The 20,276-nt window shown below is 34.8% G+C and overlaps 1 protein-coding gene across 4 annotated transcripts in view; it reads right to left on the reverse strand.

Moving 5' to 3' along the window:
- Positions 1-20,276, reverse strand: part of ZNF385D (zinc finger protein 385D) — a 428,245-nt gene that overhangs the window by 252,249 nt on the left and 155,720 nt on the right. Inside the window, exon 1 of one of the 4 annotated variants that reach the window (XM_021290321.2) lies at positions 4,711-5,256. The exons of the other annotated variants lie outside the window; for them this stretch is intronic. Within the exon in view, the coding sequence (XP_021145996.2) occupies positions 4,711-4,720 (10 nt within the window). The 5' untranslated portion in view covers positions 4,721-5,256. Of the gene's footprint in view, positions 1-4,710; positions 5,257-20,276 lie in introns of those variants that run through there. 4 annotated transcript variants of the gene reach the window in all.

A 20,276-nucleotide genomic window follows, 5' to 3' on the forward strand; every position in this document is an offset into this window, starting at 1 on the left:
ATTTATTCACTTATGAAAATTCTCTTAATACAGCAAATTCCATTCATATATTTGACTCCTCCAAAGTCAATGAAAAACAAATCCTATAACATTTATTAAAAACTCTGGTTTCAAAGTTTTTTTTAACCTAGCAAATTTTATGGTTTTGAACAATGCAAATATAATATATCCTCAACTAGCACTCGTCCTTAGCATCCTACCTACCTACCTTTTAGCAACACACATCATCTCCTTATTAACAGAGCAATCATCTGATCACCATTTATCATCTTCTGTTCTTTACAAGACAGTTTCCTGATTCATTTATGCGTGTCAAGAAATGCAGCTTTTGCAGGAGTATCCAATAGATGGGCAGAGAGTCCATGATAGAAGACAGGTTGAAACCTGAGCATGCTTATGGAGTAGTTGAAAATTGGAAGTGTCTCCTTTAATTGTAAACCACTTTAATAAAACACAAGTAAGATTTCATCCCACAACAGATGATTGTTGATATGAAATCAAAAATCACATTCCTGTCCAATACTATCTTCTCTACGCAAACATAATTTATCTAAACACTTACATAAAAAAGCTTATCCAACTTCCTTTGAAAGCACTAGTAGACTATGCTTCTCTTGTATACTTCACCAATCTAGACAGTTGTGTCTGCAGTTGTTTCAAAGGAACATCACACTGCACAAGGGTGTGCTCTGGTAATGTCCTGGATGATACAAAGAAGGTCTACCCTCTTGTTTTTTCTCCACACTGGCTGGTATAAAAAATCTCCAGCCCAGAACCTGTGTAGCCAATTTGTCATGGCATGACACAAAAAAGTTGGTTGTTGACAATACGCACTAACATAAGCACATCACTTTCAGACTAAAGATGCCTCACTTCCGGTTATCTTGGAGAGCAGAAAGAACTGGAATCCATTTGCATCCTTCTACCCTGTAATACTGCCTAATGGCATAGATGGCCCTGCAGATGCCTTCTGTGCCTTCAGCTGATGCTATGGTTTACCATGGAATTTTCAAATCACAATACAAAACTTCTACCTGGGGATTTTATAAAGTGAAACAAAACTATTTTTCCTCCAGTGTATTTGGATTCCTAGCTCCACTACAGCTCCTGTTGAGCCAGCTCTTACCTCTGGGAGACTTATTTCATATCTCTGGAAAGCCCTTCTCATTTGTCATCTCCTCTGGTCTATTCTCTTACATGCTTTTCCTTTTTATTAATGGATTCCACAATCCATCTTCAATTTCTGCCAAGATTCAGGCAAGCTTCCCAGCTCACAAAGTCTGCTTCATTCTCCCATACTTCTCTGTCCTGGTTCAAAACTCTTCAGCTTTCTCTCTTGAGACATACTGTGGTACATGCAGGTTTCCTCATTGCCTTTCTGGGACTTTCTGTGGCCCTCTCACTGTCCTCTCCAGACCCCATGTCCCCTTGGAAGTCACCTGATTAACACAAGGAACATGAGGAACTGTTTCCCAAGCTACTTGCCAATTTCTTGATTATTCTTTCCCTTAAAAGCTGTCATATCATATGACAAGATGACTAACTCTTAGTTCATTGTGCTATAATGAGGACCATGTTCCAGGGAGCAGAAAAATCCCATACACATATTTCAGAAATCGACAGCAGGATTCAATTGCAGGTATAGCATCAGGAATTTATTTATACTGATGTTAAGCAAAGTTAGTCTCTCTTAATCATTTGAAGAGAAGCAGTGGAGCAGCAATATTTCATTATTTGTTATGTAAAATTAAGGGTTTATCCAGTGCAATGTAGCCTGAAGCTATAATGTCAAAATAACAAACAGCTCTAAAATAGTAGATGTCATCTTTTTGGCACACAGATACTGCATGAGAGCTTAGGCTACTTCTGTGTGCAATAACTAGACTGTTAGTTCTCCTATGAAAATATACCCTAAATGATTTGCTTGTATTTGAATAAGCTAACTCTACTCAACATTTCTTACTGGTTCTTTTAATCATGAAAATGGCTATTGAACTCAATGAAAGTTTCAGTGAATAAAGGACCTTGATCAGAGTCCTTGGAGACTGTTAAAAATAGTCTCTACAAAAAAAATTATTGCAGGTTATATTCTGCTGAAACTCTATGCAAAATATTTTTTTTGTATAATTATAAAATGTCTTATAAAAGCTGTATGTAGCAAGGACCTTCAAAATGAAAAAAGAAAAGCCCACATAATTCCTCGCAGAAGCAGAAATACACCTATCATATTTATTAGTTTACAAATGACATTCTCAAGTTACTAAATTGCATTATTTAAGCTAAATGCTTTCCAAAATATTTGAAAGATGGAGGAAGGTGGAGTGAATCAGAATTATTCTTCTGGAGTATAAGCACCTCTGTGTCACTGCATACTTCTATAGGGTATGGTTCCAAAAACTTCAAGCTTGGATCACTGTAGCAATTCTCCCTTCTTCCTCTGCCTTCCACACTGTAGTTGCAGTATTGCCTAAAGATAATACAGTGATCAATTGACTCTGTACAGGTGCTAAAAGGTGTATTTTATTCCATGCTTACCATGGGATCAAACTTCAAATAAAGACAGATCAATGCACACTATACAAGAGAAAAAGCAATTCAATATCTGTGACAGCCCTAATGTACATTTCATAAGGACAGCAACAGATAAATCATATTAAATTTCTAAAAATGTGTTCACATGATGCTTCTATGTATATCTGCTCCCGCATGCTATCCAGACATTTTCTGATTATTATGCCAGGGAACAAAATCTAGAGTTATCTGACAGAATTTGGTCAGCAAACTCTAACTGCTACTGCACCATGACCAAGAAGACTTTCAGACTTGGCAAGCAGTTCTCTTTTCCAAATCATTACTAAGCTACTATAGCTAACAAAAATAAAACACCAGTAAGGTCATCTATTGGAAAAGGCATACCTTCCGGACAAAAAAAATAAAGAAGCGTATCTTACAAAATCATAATAAATTCCATCTGAGAGTCAAATGTTTCTCTAAGAAATGAGCTTTACTTCCCTATACAAGTTATTTTGAGTAAGGGCTAATTTTTAGGCTATGATCTATGCAAGCTTCCAGTGAATCATGTATCTGTCTTATTAAAACAACACAAATAGAATACAAGTAAACCATCAAGCAGTGACAAGAGTTTTCTGAGGGCTGAATAACTGTGACTGGCAATTTGGAGTCATGTGCATGCAAATAAAAATAAAACAGAGTATAATTGGTTTCTTGATTAATGATATCACATACTGACAATGCTTCAAGCTACAGTTCTTGGGCAACTGGGAATCAAAGAACAGAGCTGCTGACAAGTTTGGCTGGAGGTACTGTGGTTTCTATAAATATGAAATAGTGCTGAGTTACATGTATCAACAGTTATCTCTGATTGAATAGTTCAAAATGTCAAAGAGTATACTAGTAATTCTCTGGAATAAAACAATAAAAATTGACATTAAAAAACCCACACCATACATTTCACTAAGAATTGCTTTATAAGTCTTGAACCTCTGATCTATCAGACAGAGAATAGTTGCTATGCTTATCCTCTTCAAAAAACATAAAAATAATTCCTACAGAATTGTTTCAGCAGAGTTACGAGCATTTTTCCTACGTCTTTATCGTATTCCTTATATCCCAGAAATTTAAGTGTGTGTTGGGGGACAAAGGAAAAGACAACAAACGTGTATAACAGACCACACAACAAAAATATTAAAGAAGATTACATTTGCTGCTGATGAGCAACATGATTAAAAAGTTCAGAGATTTAACATCCAGTAATTCTTTAATTACTTATCATCAGGTTCATTCTTCTTAACACATATATGTCCTGCATAAGTTATCATCCATCAGTCCATCAGATACAAATTTTAAACTGTATCACTTGACCTCTAAAAGGATTCTTCTCTAAGGTTACTTTATATTCATTACCTATTCTGCATTGTTTGTAGCAAATTTTATGAGCACAGAGATTTGGCGAAAATGACAATAATAACGATGGTATAGTATTATTTTTATTTTTTTTTAAAAAAAGGCTATCCTCTGGGTGCATAGCATAGATTTACATATTAACTGTCACAGCACACAAAACTGACTACTGAAGTGCTTCTATACAGAGTCAAATTTAAATCTGATGCAAATAGCTATTGTACTAAGGAAAGTATAAATCTATTTGCTAAACCTTGGCATTTTCTCAACAAACATGCTCAGTTTTCATTAAAATAAACATTCAGAATGAAATACAAACTAAATCATTTAATGATAATTTAAGTATAGAAGGTTAGTGCAATACAATGGTCAAAGTAAGGCTCAAAGATTGATGCATTTTGTTGCATACAAAAATACAAAGAATACACTAAATATTATTACATTTCAAGACAGGAAGTCTGATTGTGTTGAAAATTCAATCAGGTTTCTTTGTTGGACTAATAACAAGAATTTTAACATGCTGCTGCCAAAAACCAGTGAAGCATAGTATTGCATTTAAGAAACAGACTACAGCTGATTTCTAATTCTCCGTCTAGCTGAAACAACTGAAAATATCTCAACTGTTACATGCGACTTTCTTTTTCTTTGCACCCCATACAGAATAAATCAAGAAAAAATAACATTAAAAATTTATTGAAAAACTACACATTTGTTTTTTTCTTTCTTTTTTTTTTTTTTTTTCCCCAAATTCTTGTACTTTTCTTTTTATAGTCTCTCACATTAACTTACCCAACAGCATTGCACTCACTGCTAATGAAAAGAAAGCAAGCAGTACAAATCTTCTTAAGCCTCCCGTGGCAAGAAAACTATTACAGAAATGAATAGAAGAAAGTCTCTGGAGCCTTTCCCTTGCCTGCTTGTTTTACAAAAGGCAGTAAAGATCACACTGAGAAGTGTCAAAGCTGAATAAACCACTAGCAATTGCGTTTATACCCTTTGGGTAGTTAGTCCTTCATAGATGATGATTCGACTTTGTCCAAAAAACAGTATGTGAGAAACAATGCAGAATCTATCAGAGGCTGTAGCCAAGCTTAAAAATGTCGACAAAGAAACAGTTTGCTTCTAAAGGTTTGCAAGGGAGGGCTTGTCACAGGACATTAATTCAAGCAAGCTGATGTTACATCAAACTGGTGAATCTAAATACAGTTAATCTGCAGCTTTTCACGTTGCATTCTACGAGGCGTGCGGCTGCGGCATCCTGGAGCCCCTGGGTTTAGTGTCGCTTAAGAACAGGAGAGCTCTCTGCTCTTTCCTTTCACATTAAAATGCATGTTTAGCATCTAGAAAACCGTGTGGTAAACTGTGAGGTTTTTCCTCAAGCTTCATCATGAGCTGCAATTAGCATCTAATATTGCACATTTGATTAAAATTACTCTCCCGCCTTTGTTGTAGGCAAACGTACATATAAAGCAGCTTTAAATGATGAAATACAGAGGACTTTCTTCTAAAGCTATCACAAACAGTGAGGGAAAACCTGACAATAACATTTGATTGTAATGGCTGCTTCATTGGATAAGCAAGAGGAATGGTGGTAAATCTATATTTCTTTCATTATTAGTTTTCTATAGCCTTGTATTCACTGTAGACAGCTGATCAAAAAAAATATATGGAATTGGAATTTGTCTTTGGCATTGCACTACCTAAAAATATTGAGCATTTTATATCCTCTTGAACTACACAATGACAACTTTTTTAAAAGATTAAACATTAGCTGCAATGCATGAGGACTTCCTTTATGAATAACAGGACTTTACTTAATATTCATTGAAATAAAGACTCTGTGTACTCAAAAAAACCAAAGTATGAATATCTATGAAAATTAATGAATATACAGCCTATGTATTATTAACAAGTCTTAACTTGTTAGCAATGAATCCTATTCTGCTCACTAACTTTCATTTTTTATATTTTCAAAGGTACTTACATTTTGGTTGTATTCCAACTTCCGAACCCATCCATTACCAATGAAGATTTGCAACCTTTCTAATCCAAACAAATTTGTACTGGCAGGATAAGCAAAGCATACAGAAATTTAGTAACCAAAGATGATATTCACAAGGGTAGTCCACTTTCCCCTGCCAACTTAGCATAAAATACACCAAAAAAATCTAGTGTTACTCTATACACTCACCCTTTCTACACACCTTCCCTTCTCCTGTGCAAGACTCTCAGCTATTCCTGTAACACTGACATTCCTTTCTGTTGATATTGATTGATTTTTTTTGTGCAAATATTCATGGCATTATTCAAAATTTCCATTTCTGTTTGTTCTTTGCCATTTCTACAGAACAGGCCTGTGCCTTCACTTGACACACTGTCTTACCACAGTTTTATGAATACTTAGAGAGGGAAAAGGACAATAATTGGGTCATGCAAGGATAACTTTCAAATGTAGCACTGACATCTCTGTAGGGTTCTTCACAATAAGTTTCATCTTGCAAAAAGCTGATGTTGTTCCTGAATTTTTAATTTTTAGTCAATTATATTACATAGGACAAACATGTATTATAAATGATTAAACTCAGAAACAGAGAAGAAAGACAAGTTTCTCCAATATGCAAAGGCAACGGCATTACCTAGTCACTAGCCAAGGTGAAAAAGAGGACTACCAGTCCAGGTCACTAGAATTCTGTGGCAAGTAACAGCAGCACTACTCACCCAAATATTGGTTAAATTACCAATCAGTGCAAGAATATTTTATGATGACAACTGATGAGCTACAAATAGGAAAACCTTTCATCATAAATCACAGCCATTTGAGTGCCAGTCAAATAGTAGTTACGTTTCAGTCATTGTTTAATGTCTTCATAGCAGAGCCTGAGTGGCAGAGCTCATTGCAAATGAAGCTCAACTATGTTGTACTATAGCATGATGTGCTAGGGAAAAGATTCCAACAGATTTGCACTGTTAAAATAGCAATTTACTCTAAGCTATCCCAGTCAGTTAAGTCCTTCAAAGGAAGTCATTAGCAACCATATTTCCATGGTGCTACAAGAATACAATTTGCCCTTTGCGTTACTTTATACATTTCTACTTGTGCTGAACAGTCTATCTACAGAACACATATTCACTGGAGACATCTGCTAATAAAAAAGTTGAAAGAAATATAGAAAAGGAGTCACTCAAGCTAGACTGATATACTAAATGTAATTAAATCTACAGCATATTGTACTTCAAATGGTTTAAAGTGAATAAAACATCAATCTAAGACACAGAGAAAGAATATTAAAAAATACAAATTGTCACCGATGTATGCTTCTTCGCCCAACTCTTTGCAATATGAAGATTTAGAACCTCCCATGAACATTAGCACTAAACTCGAACTGTTCTGCTGTTTGAGAAAATTGAGAAAAGGGCCCATAATGACAGCGGGTGGGTGGGGGAAGAAAAAAAAGAAATAGTAGAAAACAGTTACAGTGCTTTCTATTTGTTTTCTTGGCAATTTGTATTAATATTTTAAATCTTTTCCTTCACACTGGAGACCTAAAATTCTCTTTTTTAGTACTATTTCAGCTGTAATTCAAAGGTCACATTCCCAGAGTTCAGCACCTGCAGCTTAGCAAACAAAGTTCATTTTGTGAGACTCACAGCAAAACGATGAGATCGTGAAAAGCAGTACTGAAAGGAGTCTTTGGTCTTCTATACTTGATGTGTTGATTCTGCTAAAGTGTCAAACATTGTGCCAATATTCTCTTAGTTCTTGAGAAAAACAGCCTGCCTCTAGCAATAGACTAGATGATGAAGTCCTCAAAGTTTTTAGCAACCTGGAACTATTCTAGAGCAGCCGTTATGGAAAACCATTTCCTTGATCTTATCCACACAAGGACAATCAGTAAAAGTAGCCATGTCAAATTAACTTTTAAAATATTTCTATATTGACTACCTGCTCTATTTGTCACTCGGACTTTTTGACCCAGTTACAATTTTAGGAAAAATAAATTCAAAGGGTATCCAGGCAAAGGAACAGAGAGAAAAAGAACATCCCACCAGAAAATCTAATCACAAAGTATTTGAGTGTATGTTTTATACTCTGAATTACTACCAAAGCTAAAACTCGTTCTTTTGTTAAAGTAACCATGTATATGGAGCTGGCAAAGATGGCAAATCTTTTTCTAAATCCCCAAAACTTTTATGTGTAGTTTCACTTAACATGAACTGATCGTCTCCATGCTTTCTCATGCTTGGAAGAAGCTTTTTTTTGAAGTTTCAGAAAAGAATCAATCACTTTTCATCACAAGGGCTGTTGCTTTACTGAAATAATTCTACCACTTCTTTCCTCAAAACTTAAATACTTCCTTGCATTCTGATTGACTATAGATGTCTGATTTGCACAAGTTAATTTTGAAATAACCACATAATGTCCCATTCCCTTTACTGTGATTGCCTGAAACCTATCATTAGCCAATCATGAAGCAAGGATCTGCATAATCACTCCAGGGTATTTTTCAGTAACTGCTCTGTGAATATGTAATTTCCCTTCACTATGCAAATTTCACAAACATTCCTAACGGCCTGATTGGACCTGTTGCTCAGAATTTTAAAGTTGTTATCCATGTTGCCATCCAAACATCCTTATTCTTCAGAAATGTAAAATCTCAAGAACAAGAAAAAAATGGAAAAATAAACAGAAAAAAAACCCCACAAAACAAAACAACTGCACCACACTATAAGAGGGCTTCCATGCTAAAATAATAGTAGAAACTATGGACAAAATCAGGCTCTCGGTTATAAAGGATAACAACCATGACGCTTACACAATAGACTCTAATGCAGATGAAAGAAGAGAATATAGCTTACCTTCTCCTAATAGCAACAAAAAAAAAAAAAATCAAACAAACAAACAAAAATCACTGTCTGTTACCAAAAGAGAGTTCTTATTATTCAAATGGAGCATGTTTAATGAACAAGGAAATGCCATTCTAAAATCTCTGCTCATACAGAAACATACTTTTAAAACATCTGAGGCATCCTTCAAGTCCAAAATGTATATAGACTTTGCTGATGACTTTAAGAGTAAAAGTATTATATCTATTTTTGCACTTCCCTTACTCTCTGCAACTTAGCTTCCTAAATGGCCCAAAGCAACTGTCAAATTCTGTTGACTTGCTATATTATTTCAGTTGAATATAAAAAAGACTGTGCCATACCAATTTATTTGTTACTTCTGTCTAATAGAAATAATATCTCTAATGCTGCTCCGTCAGTCACTGTCAGTTATTGTCACAAACATGGGTATATACTGGAAGTTAAAAGCGATGTTATTTTGGTATTGGGTGGCTATATGAATTTGTCAAAAATCTCAAAATTATCTTGAGTGCAAATAATTTATTGAAGCATAAATAACATATTTATATAGTATGTTTCGTTTGGCATTATCCTAAACATACATTTGAACTATTAGACAGGTTGTTTGAGATAATGATGGAAAAAATAGATGGGAAACACTGAATATTAACACCAGTGCAAATGTCCTCAGAGAACAAGCTGATAAGACATCCGGATTAACAACTCCGTACCTCCCGGGAGTTTTACAACCAGTTCCTGGTATATACAGTCACAAACACGCCATTAACAGTTGACAATGTGTGAAAGTGAGCATTTCCACATGAAGTAATAGGTATTTGGAAGACTGTATATAGGGAAATGCCATGGCAACCTAGAGTACTGCAGTAACTGTTTCCAAACACACAGTAACTACGTAACTTCCAACCTAGAAGAGTGATATAAATAAAACTACTTTTAAGATAAAACTAATGAAAAGTATATTCCCAGTTTTATGAGATATTCTGCTTTCAGAACAAAGAACAAGCATAATCTAGTATTCCCCAGAGCCATGGACACTGACAAGTGTGCAAGAGCTTTTGATCTAAATGTCACAACACACAGGTACTTTTATCCTAGTAGCAAAAAACCATGTCTGATTACACTCATGGTGAGGACTAGGTCCAGATGAAATACCAACAAGAACCCTCAGCCATGTCTAAGTTTAGGATAAAAGGGCTGAGCTTAAATGAAGAGTTTTCTGATTATGAATGTAGAGCTAGAAATTACAGCTCAACCTAAATACATGTTGTCTTGGGATGAGAGATGGGCTAGCAGCATATTATGCTAAACCAATATGTAGATAAGTTTATTATTCCAAAACAAGATTTCCCAGATGTCTTGTCTTAAAAGAAGATATAACAGGTTTGAAAGCAAGACATTATTAGCCTTTAATAACCACTGCATACCCTACCATCCATTGAAGCTGAAGGCATTATGTTCTGACCTATATGTGGAGTAGAATGATCAAAATAAATGCTACAACATTCAAAAGTTACTTGTTTTGGTTTCACAGATGAGTATCTGTTCTTCACTTGAAACATTACTAAAGCTCATGACTACAGGGAAGTCAAAATGCTAATTTATTTCCTAAGGAATGTAATTTTGGACTCTATTTTCAATCTAATGGAGAAAAATCATTATGTTCTGATTTTCTCTATGAAACAAAGGTTGTGTTCTTCAGCCAGCTCTCACATGGTTCTGCTTGTCTTGGGGATTGTCCAGAATAACACTGTTGATTATGGAAAAGTGATGAGTCTGAAAATGAAGTTAAATTGGTAGTCATGTCATCTAAGCACCTACCTTTTCAACCTACTGACATAATCAGCTACTTACATATGTTAAAAATGCAAAAAAAAAAAAGTTTTGTGCATTTTTTTTTTGTTTGTTTGTTTTGTTTGTCTGTTAAACAGGAAATCTATTTAGCAGTTTCACTATACACCAGTTGCAGTTATAATTTGTCATGTCATATGTTTCTCTAACACACTGGTTCCCAAAAAAAGGAACTACTTACCCGGCTGGTTATTTATGCTTAAAACACCACCTTCTGCAGAACTGCTGCAACTTACAACACAGCCTTTACACAGATGGGCACAACGACTGTCATTTTGCTTGCACATCCTCTATTTCAAAATAAAATCATTTCAGACAAAAAGACTTTCTTCTACTTCTGCAGATAGAACCTACACAGACTACAAATGGAAAAAAGCCCAAACAAAACAAAACAAGCCCACAAAACAACACCACCCCACAATCAAATGAACAAAAAAACCCAAACCAAAATAAACAAACAAACAAAAACTAACAAAAAAAACCCCACCAGGCATGCCACATTTTCCAGTTGCTCCCTGCAACCAGTAGAAATGATTTTAAATGAACACATAGGCATCTAAAGCATTTTTTTTGCCGCAGGGTACCACCTAGTTGCTGCATCACATGGACACAGGTTTCCTGGAGGTCCTGTGCCATATCTGGTAGCTCTGTGATGATATCTCAGCTAACCAAGAGCACTGCTGAAATGGCAGAAGACAATTAAGTTAGTAGCATAATTGCTCCAGGTTTCTAATTGTAGCAAATTTCAGCAAAGCAACAACCACACTAACTTCCAAGTATAAAGAAACATGCTCTTGGTGACTTTACATCTTAAGCTTCATCTAGGGGAAAATGTGATTTTAGCAAACACTGTCTGATATTCAGCAGAAACGGAAAAAAAAGTTTCACCTCTCTCAAAACAGCTTTCACTAGATATCCTAAACATACCGTATTACATAAGGAATAATCTCTCAGCAATAATTTTTTGCTTTACTACTTAGGAAAAGAAGGATTTGTTTGTTTAGTTAGACTCAATTTGGCCAGAGGCTGAGTAGTATCACAGAGAAAATAGTTTCAGATATTAAAGAGCCATGCTGGTACAGATGAAAAACCCTTAGACAAGACAAAATTTGTTTAGAAAAATGATGCTTATTAATAGTTTCCAGAAGGAAGAAGTGAGAAAATTTCACAAAGCCAGAGATATTTCTGGGAAAAAAATCTTACTTCTTGCCATTGCTGCTACAAAAAAGGCAATAAAATAAGGTAGCACTGGCATATGAATCACACTGTAGTGCACACACTGCACATAAAGCAAAAAAGAATTTAGGCTGGTCAGTTACTTTTACATGGCTTTTTCTGATACTTATGAAAAAATATATTCTATGGCACTTACAAATAAAAGTAAAGCTCTTTGTAATGCATGCTTTAGCTACATGGTACATAACAACTTAGCCAGTGGTGATACCTTTATTTCTGTATCAAAGTGCATGAAAGAGTTTTCCTTTCAATTACCGCAGGTGGGCAAGTTCCTGATTTACAAGGTAGAATATATGACATTACACGATGCAAGAACAGACATAACACTTAGGACAAATGCAAATAAAAATAAATAGAATGTGGAAAATTCTTTAGTAAATAGCTGAAGTCAATTTCCTTCTTTTCAAAGCTGGAGGAACACGGCAGAGGAGGCGTTATAAAGATGACCTCCTGTTCTGGGAATAACAATACATAGAATTACTTTAGATGTCCTTCCCATTATATTATCTGTGGTTATCTGCACTGTTTCATAACCTCATCTGGTCCACAAGGTTAACAGCAGTCTAATTCATCTCATTGCATCCTCTAGCCAGATGCAATCTGAACTTGACTTCACAGTATGTAAAAATACTTCTATGGTTTTAATGTATATGGAAAAGTGTACATTCTAGCACTTGATAAGCTAATGGAAACATCAAGCCACCTTGTATTTTTATCTCCTCTACCAGATGTGCTTAGTTATAGAAAATATGAAATCACACCTTTTATATTTTTATGTTGCTATGATTATGTAAATCATATTTAGACATAATGAAAATTCTGTAACTGAGTGTCAAAACAGCCTTACTAGATTTTAAAACTATTTTATCCTGAAGAACATTTAAGTAACAACAGTATTGAAGATTTTTTTTCCTTCAAAAATGAGTCTAGTATTCTTTGCCAAGATGGTAAAAACATGACATGAATCAATGTTGCAAATTTATAGTAAATTAAAGTGCTTTTCTTCTTTTAGCTACACTACATTGCCTTCAGTGTTATTGCTTAAATAACAATGAGTGCCTTTCCCTTCTCTGGCTCAGCTCTGTCACTTCTTGTGATGAAATCTGTCAAACTATTAAGCAGGAACGTGTTTTTCCTTTTGCTGCCACTGATATCAGGAAAACCATTTGCTGGTTTAGTTAGAACATCAGAAATGACCTTTCAGGTATATTATGAAAATGTATGAATATTTTTTTTATTTTCAGTTCTAATTCAAAATTATTCCTAGAGGTTAAGTACTGAGGTATTAACAAGATGCATTGTAATCTACCACACTGCATTATGCTGTAATTCTCTCTGTACATATGCCATCTAAAAATCATTGTCTTGGAGTGTTGTTTTTTTGTTGGATTGATTGGGGTTTTTGGGGTTTTGTGTGTGGTGTTTGGGTTTGTTGTTGTTGTTGTTTTTTGTTTGTTTGTTTGTTTTATTTTGTTTTTTAAAAAGGTAAGCATTATTTCCCCCACACACCCCATCAGTGCTACAAAGATTCTAACGTTTCTCATGCAAAAATCAGTGCTATCTCAACACAACAAGTCTATTAGAATATAATTTTCAGACCTTTCAAGTTTATATGAAAAGAAAAATAAAAGAAGATTCCTCTCTGTTGTGGCAAAGAGTTCTGCAAGGTGCAGTCGTGGGTCCAATAGGCTGCAGAAAGCTCATACTTTTGCAGGACTGAATCTGTAATGTGGAGGAAAAGAAAAATACAAAAGGCTTGGCTGTGCAGTAGATCTTTCCCTCTAAGGAGCTGTTTTAGGACCTTCACTTTAACTGCAATTACTATCTATACTGCTGTACCATCCAATGTCTTTAATCAAGGCTGTGAGTCTCTTGGGAGTGAGTCTCTAAATAAAGGTAGTCTCTGTCCCAAATAACATATGCTATGATTTCAGGCACATCACTGACAAGACAGGGAGGGGAGACCAGTATGATAGCATGGGAGTGAGAAGAACCAAACTGTGATCGGATAGCATAGTAACAGAGATACGTGTTCATTTTGATGGTTTAAAACTGTTTGAATGTTCAACTGTTCTTTTTTTAAAAACCTTCTTATAGATAAGCCTCTCTCTCTCTAATTTAGACATCTCCTTGGTAGTCGACATCTTTCAGAACTCCAGAACATCTTGAGAAGAGAGGTGGGGGAAGAGAAAGTAAATGTCATAACTCTGAGACGATACTTCAAGCTGAAGCACTCCATGTAATAACATGCAGATGTAAGTCTAAAATGGACAGAGGCATCCAAGGTTGAGTAGAACTTATGCAAATGAATAGGCAAATAAGAGACAAGAGTAGATACAGAATAAGCATATCTAATTAGAAAAAAAACTCAATAATTAAGATGAAGAGCTCGAACAGGAATGAGAACAGGAAAGCAGTTTCATTATTAAAATAAAGGAAGACATGCATCATTTGAAGGAAGGCACATTCATATTTCAAAGTGGAGATACAACAAGTGCGTTACAACACAAAATCAGAAGAGAATAAGGAACAGGACAGGAACATTTCTATAAGGACAGAAATAAAGGTCAGGAGTAGGAATCTTTAGAGTAAGAAACCATACAGATGAATAGTTTCAAAGAGAACATAGTAAACAGGCAAGTAGGTATAGTGAAACTTTGGGAGGAAAACAAATGAGGTTTCCAAGAAGCATTTAAGTTCTCACTGTGCAGTTCTATTGGAGAGATGATTTAGGCTCAAGTTAGTGTAAAGGAGCATAAAAGGACAAAAGTCCAATGTATCTTTAAGGAAGTTATGAACTATGTCATATTTTCATATTTAGCTTGTGCATGAAATGCAACAGTGTTATCTTTACTTCAGCAATCCCAGGATGCAACATATTTGGTGCTGAACTCTGGGTTACTTATTGCAAAGGAGTTTGTATCCCAGCACTTTCCAAACTCTCTTTCTCCTGATCTGCCTTCATGGATCATCACTGTTGTATCTGAGGAGACAATAAATGCCTATAGGGGATGAGATTTAGAGTCTTTATCTTCTGTACCCCCTCTTTGATGTGTGAAGTCTTTGTAATAAGGTGAATACTTTTTCACACCATGCAGTGCTGGACCACTGTGGAAACTATCTTATTCAAATAATAAAATTCCAAACATCTGCTGAATATAGTAAGTTTGGCTTTCAACAGGAACTTTGTAACTGTTAGGCCAATCAGTATATTTATTTCACTGCAACACTGTGAGTTTATAATGTTAATTTAGATCTGCGTCTGCGTGGGTGGTGCATGTTTATATTTAACAAATATTTGTGACCTAAGCTTAGGAAGCGAGCTGAGATTTAGCAACTTTCACTGTGGAAAAACAATCCACGTGCTTAAACAAATACCAGACAAGCCATTGAGCCTCGCTTTTAAAGCAGTATGTCACACCCAGCAACATGAAACCATCTAACAAATAGTTTCATTTGGTTGACTAAATTTAGTGTATTAATTACACATTCTAGGCCAGCAGCTAGACTGTGAAAGACTTGATGGTAAAGAATTATGATACAGACAAAAATATTAAAAGATCAATAGTTTCATATTATTATTATTTTATTATTATTATTATTAAAAATGTAAAATATTCAGTGCAAAACAAGGCTGAGTAATTCTGAAAATGTAAGTACATGCTGTGTTATAAGTTAGTATACTAAGATTCAATTTCTTCTCCTTTCATGCTTTACGCATATATGTCCAGGATAGATACGGACTTTTCCATGTAAGCTTATCAGGCAAAGCAAAGTTTACAGAGAGACAGCACACTGTTTATTAGAGCTCATATAGCTGGAAGAATTCATTAAACATTACAAGATGTAGGATTCCAGTATTCTGTAAGCAAGAGCACTGAATTTTGTCAAAGGCTACAGCAAATAAATCTAATTATATCAAAAGCACAGTAAATACAACTATAAATTGCTCCATGTGGTTCATCGCACAAGGAAGACTTAACCATCCCTAATTTTTACCATTGTGGTTACAGTAAGATCCTCAAGTGTCATCTATGTTGGGTGAAGATATTAAGGTCTCTAAACTATGAGTATTTTAAGAACACATATTAGTATCCAAATGTCAGCTGCCTCATTTAGTTTGAATTATCAGCCTTTGCACAAACTATTTAAAAGAGGGGGCTAAATTCTCAAAAAGCCATTCTTGAATAAGAGTGGGGTTTTTGGCAAACTTACTTGCAGCTGTAAGGATGACTAAATCATTTGAGAAAGTGTGTTTATACATAGATTCCCAATTGCTGTGCTGTAAATAGTATTATAGTAGTGGGCTATTTTGCAGTTCCTCCTTATCCATTCAAGGTCATTGGTGGACAGCAGAACAGAGAAGTTAATGGAATACTTTGGTCTGCAGTTGAACTATTTTGTTTTAGGTAATACTTAAATTACAATAGATAGTCATTGGAAGAAAGATTTAAAAAACTTATTTAGATCCATTTATATGGCACATTAGATAAGACTGATTAATTTATTTATAGTAAGAAAACAAAGCATTTTCCAATTTTGATAGTATCATTTTTTTTTTGGTGTTACTCTGCAGAAAGTATTAAAGAGATCAGGAAAGTATGCCTAGTACAATATGAAACAAAAAGGGGAAAAAGCAAGTAAATTACACTAGAAGCACTAAGGAAGGCAGGCAGTTTAATCACGAAAAAACAGTGATGTTTTTCTGAGAAAATATGGCATCATATAATTTTACTTTCTTTTTGCATTAACAAGCAGTTCATTCAACAAAAAAAATCTCCCTCTAGTTTCTCAAGTGACAGATACTCTATTTCATTTCTGAGTATGGGCTTCTTAAGGTTTTAAATTGTCAGCTGCTTTGTACCTAACTTTTTTTTTTTGAAGGAATGACACCATGCATTTCCTTTTATGATTGTGTAAGGGGATCTCCTTTGCCTGCCATTACTCCAACGGACTGTATGATTTGAGGCTGTAAAAGGCTTGAACATCAATACAATTTTAAAAAATATTTCTAAGAATATTATATATCAACCCTACATTTATTAGAAATAATTTCCCACCATTTGCTGCATATATTAACTATTGTTTTTTTGTATATGATTAAATCTGTCATCCAGTTACAATAAGTATTATTTTTCACCCACCACAAAATGACAGCAAAAATTACTGTAATAATTTCAGTGGAAATACTTAGATTTGCCTTTACAACGTAATTGTCAACACAACCATCATACGATACTGCCATAAGTTCTGAAACTGTCAGCATTCATGAGTGAAACAACATTAGTCCATGTCACTAAGTGGTTTTAAACATCTTCTGTTTGAACAATCTAATCTGTAGATTTCCCATTTCTCTGAGAGGCTTTTTTCTCTTGGCATATTCTCCTAACTATGCTGATTGTGACTCCTGATCTGCCTTGTTTACTAAAAACCTATCTGTATTACTAATTTTCTTCTCAAAATAATTGCATGCAAAATAATTTGTAATTCTATTACAGGAATATACAGGAAAATCTTACTTTAACATTTTTTTTTGTTAGATAGGTTTTAACTTTTCAGAGGTAAGCAAAAGTCTCTCAGCCTTGGCAGGTTATCATTCTCTCATGTCTAAAGCCCTCTCCGAACAAAAAAAAAAAAACACCAGGCATTTCTCATGTCTAGTTTTCTTCTTGTTCTGTTTTCCTTTTATATTTTCCCCTTATTTTCTAAACCTGGGCTGTAAATTTTAATGAGATTAGACCACAAATTCTTAAATGAAGAGGCAGAGAGAGAAGAAAAAACAAAACAAAACAAAACAAAAAAAAACAAAAACAAAAACAAAAAAACCCCCCACAAAACTATTTTCTCCCTGAAGTAGCTGAGAAGCACATTAACTTAAAGAAATGTCAAACATTTTTCAGAGCTTTTTCACACCATGATGACAAATTAGAAACTCTTTCAGGCTGTTTCTAAAAATAAATAATGCATTTACTTCATTCAATTCATTTCTCCCCTTTCATCATATAGCTGAAGGGTTGGGTTTTTTTTAAGTCGCACACTTTAATGGCATGTATTCCACTTCCTAATCAGTACAGCGTTATAGTAATTGTGTGGTAAGTTGATGATAAGAAAAGATTCTTTACTTAGTGTGAATGATAATGGCAGTAATCTTATTTTATGCATTTTAAATCATAAAAGGAAGAAAATAAATGATCTTTAAATTACACTTCAAAAGTATTACTCTTGAATGTCAGACAGTTTAGAAAATAATTTTGGTGAATAAAGCACCCATTTATTCCTACAAAATTGTTTCATCTTAAAAGTTATTCACTTGCCATAAGCAGAACTGCATCTCCTTGGTACAGCTTTTATGGGTCACCCAGCTCAGCTATCAGAAGGTATGTTATTGCACTCAGCTGAAGAAGAGAGGTAAAGCTATGACCAAAGCCTCTGCAACATGCTAACCCAGCTGCTCAGATCTTTTCTCATCATGGATAAAACTGTGGTCTCTACCTTCTGTGAGAACTTAGTTTTTATCACCTCCTAATGTTCCCTGATGGGTACACCTTCAAATGCTAATTTATTGATTTCTACAGAAAATGCCTTCTTAGTATCTTTTGAATCATGTTTACAGGTAGAATTTTACTTATAAAAAAGCCTACCAGTGACCTCAGCAGCCACAGAGCAAATTATTTCCCTAAGATATGTGATCACATTATTGTGCCACATAAATTTTGACAAACAGCAGATCAGTTTGATCAACGTGAATTATCCTGAATCTGAGTTATTCATTCAACTCCACCCACTGCTCCATGGCTTTTGGAAACAGCCCTACTGCTTCACATCTCTAAAAAGTCATCAAAAACCTTCTAAAGATGTCTGACCATCAACTTAAGTGCAAAAATACACTGACTTCCAAAGCAAGGCTCAGGCTTTGCTTAAACATGGATCAGGCATGGTTTTCAGACTAAATACCTTGCTACCTTACCTTTCATGGTTCGTTGATAGTTTTCACATTTATTTGCTGACAATCCTCTACCCTTTCCAAGATTTCGACTGAAAACTAAACTCAATTAAAGAGTAGGAGGATGTTTATCAGAGGACCACTTGTGGTTTTTGACTCCTTGCTTCCGCAGACCGCACTGTATCCCACAGCACCAAGGTGCTGAGGTGAACATTCAGCTTCACCAAACACCTCACTGAGATTTTTCTCATGAGCCTGCTTGACATCCTGCAAGTAAAACTCCATGTTATGCCTGTCAAGGGCTCTCATTCTTCCTGCAAGTCAAACACATATAATTTTGAAATGTCATTATAACTCAAACAATTCCTTATTTAAAACAACACATTTTTATTAAAACTTCAATCATATACTACAATTCAATTTTTTTGGAGATTGCTTTGTCCTTTTTTAAAACAGCAAAGGTATTTTCAAGAGGTTGTCATAGTTACCAGTGCATATAGGTGGTTGTGGTTTTTTAACTTGGAAATACAATCACAATAGCCCTTATTCCATGTTATAGGAACAAAGTTTAAAATTTTTCATTACAAAATACATTCATAAAACACGGGATGTGCACACACATGCAAACATAAAGACACATCCATATGCCAAAAATATGGTATGTTACATACATTATATTATATAGATTTTAGATAAAGTACTGACATCCATATATATACCAGACATATTATGGGCCACCAGTACATTAAAAGATCAAAGCAAATTTACACATTTACATATAGCAGTTACTATGACAACATCTAAAATGTTTGCAGTCATATGATTCAGAGAAACACAGAGTGCCCCACAGAAAGAGCTATTCTTTTGACATTTTTTGTATTGAAATCGGGCATCTACAATTATTTCTGCACCCCTAACTGTGAAAGCCTCTCTGAGGCTGCATCACTGAAACAGGAGAGTAAACTTTTGGAATATCGTAATTGTTCAAAAGTATTACTATTTTTAACCCAGGAATTATTGTTTAGTTTTTGATTTAGACTTTTATAGAAAAATCACAGGGACTAAAAACAAAGCTGAAATAAATTATAACAACATCTCTGGATAATTCAATACAAGCCCTGATTGAGATAGGCATAAGGGTGAAAATATTAATTCCAAAATGCTAGTAGGAATGTTAATCAACAGTGAGGAGCAAAAATATCTCATGTCTCTTTCCTATCCTGTTTTTCACCTGTGAGAAGTACCCTCAGTTGCACATCACTATGCTCCAGCTTCCTTCCTTTGTTTCCTGAGCATACCTACTCCAGTAGTACTGCCTGCTTAGCACTGAGAACATACCTTTTGAGACTGCAGCTAATTATATTTTCCTTCTGTCTAGCTCAAAAAACAAGAACACAAAGCTCACAACTCAATAAAATGTTTCTTATTAAGGACCATACTCAATCATAACCCTTAAAACAAG

The sequence above is a fragment of the Columba livia genome, chromosome 2 (genome assembly GCF_036013475.1).
Source record: "Columba livia isolate bColLiv1 breed racing homer chromosome 2, bColLiv1.pat.W.v2, whole genome shotgun sequence".
Lineage (NCBI taxonomy): Eukaryota > Metazoa > Chordata > Aves > Columbiformes > Columbidae > Columba > Columba livia.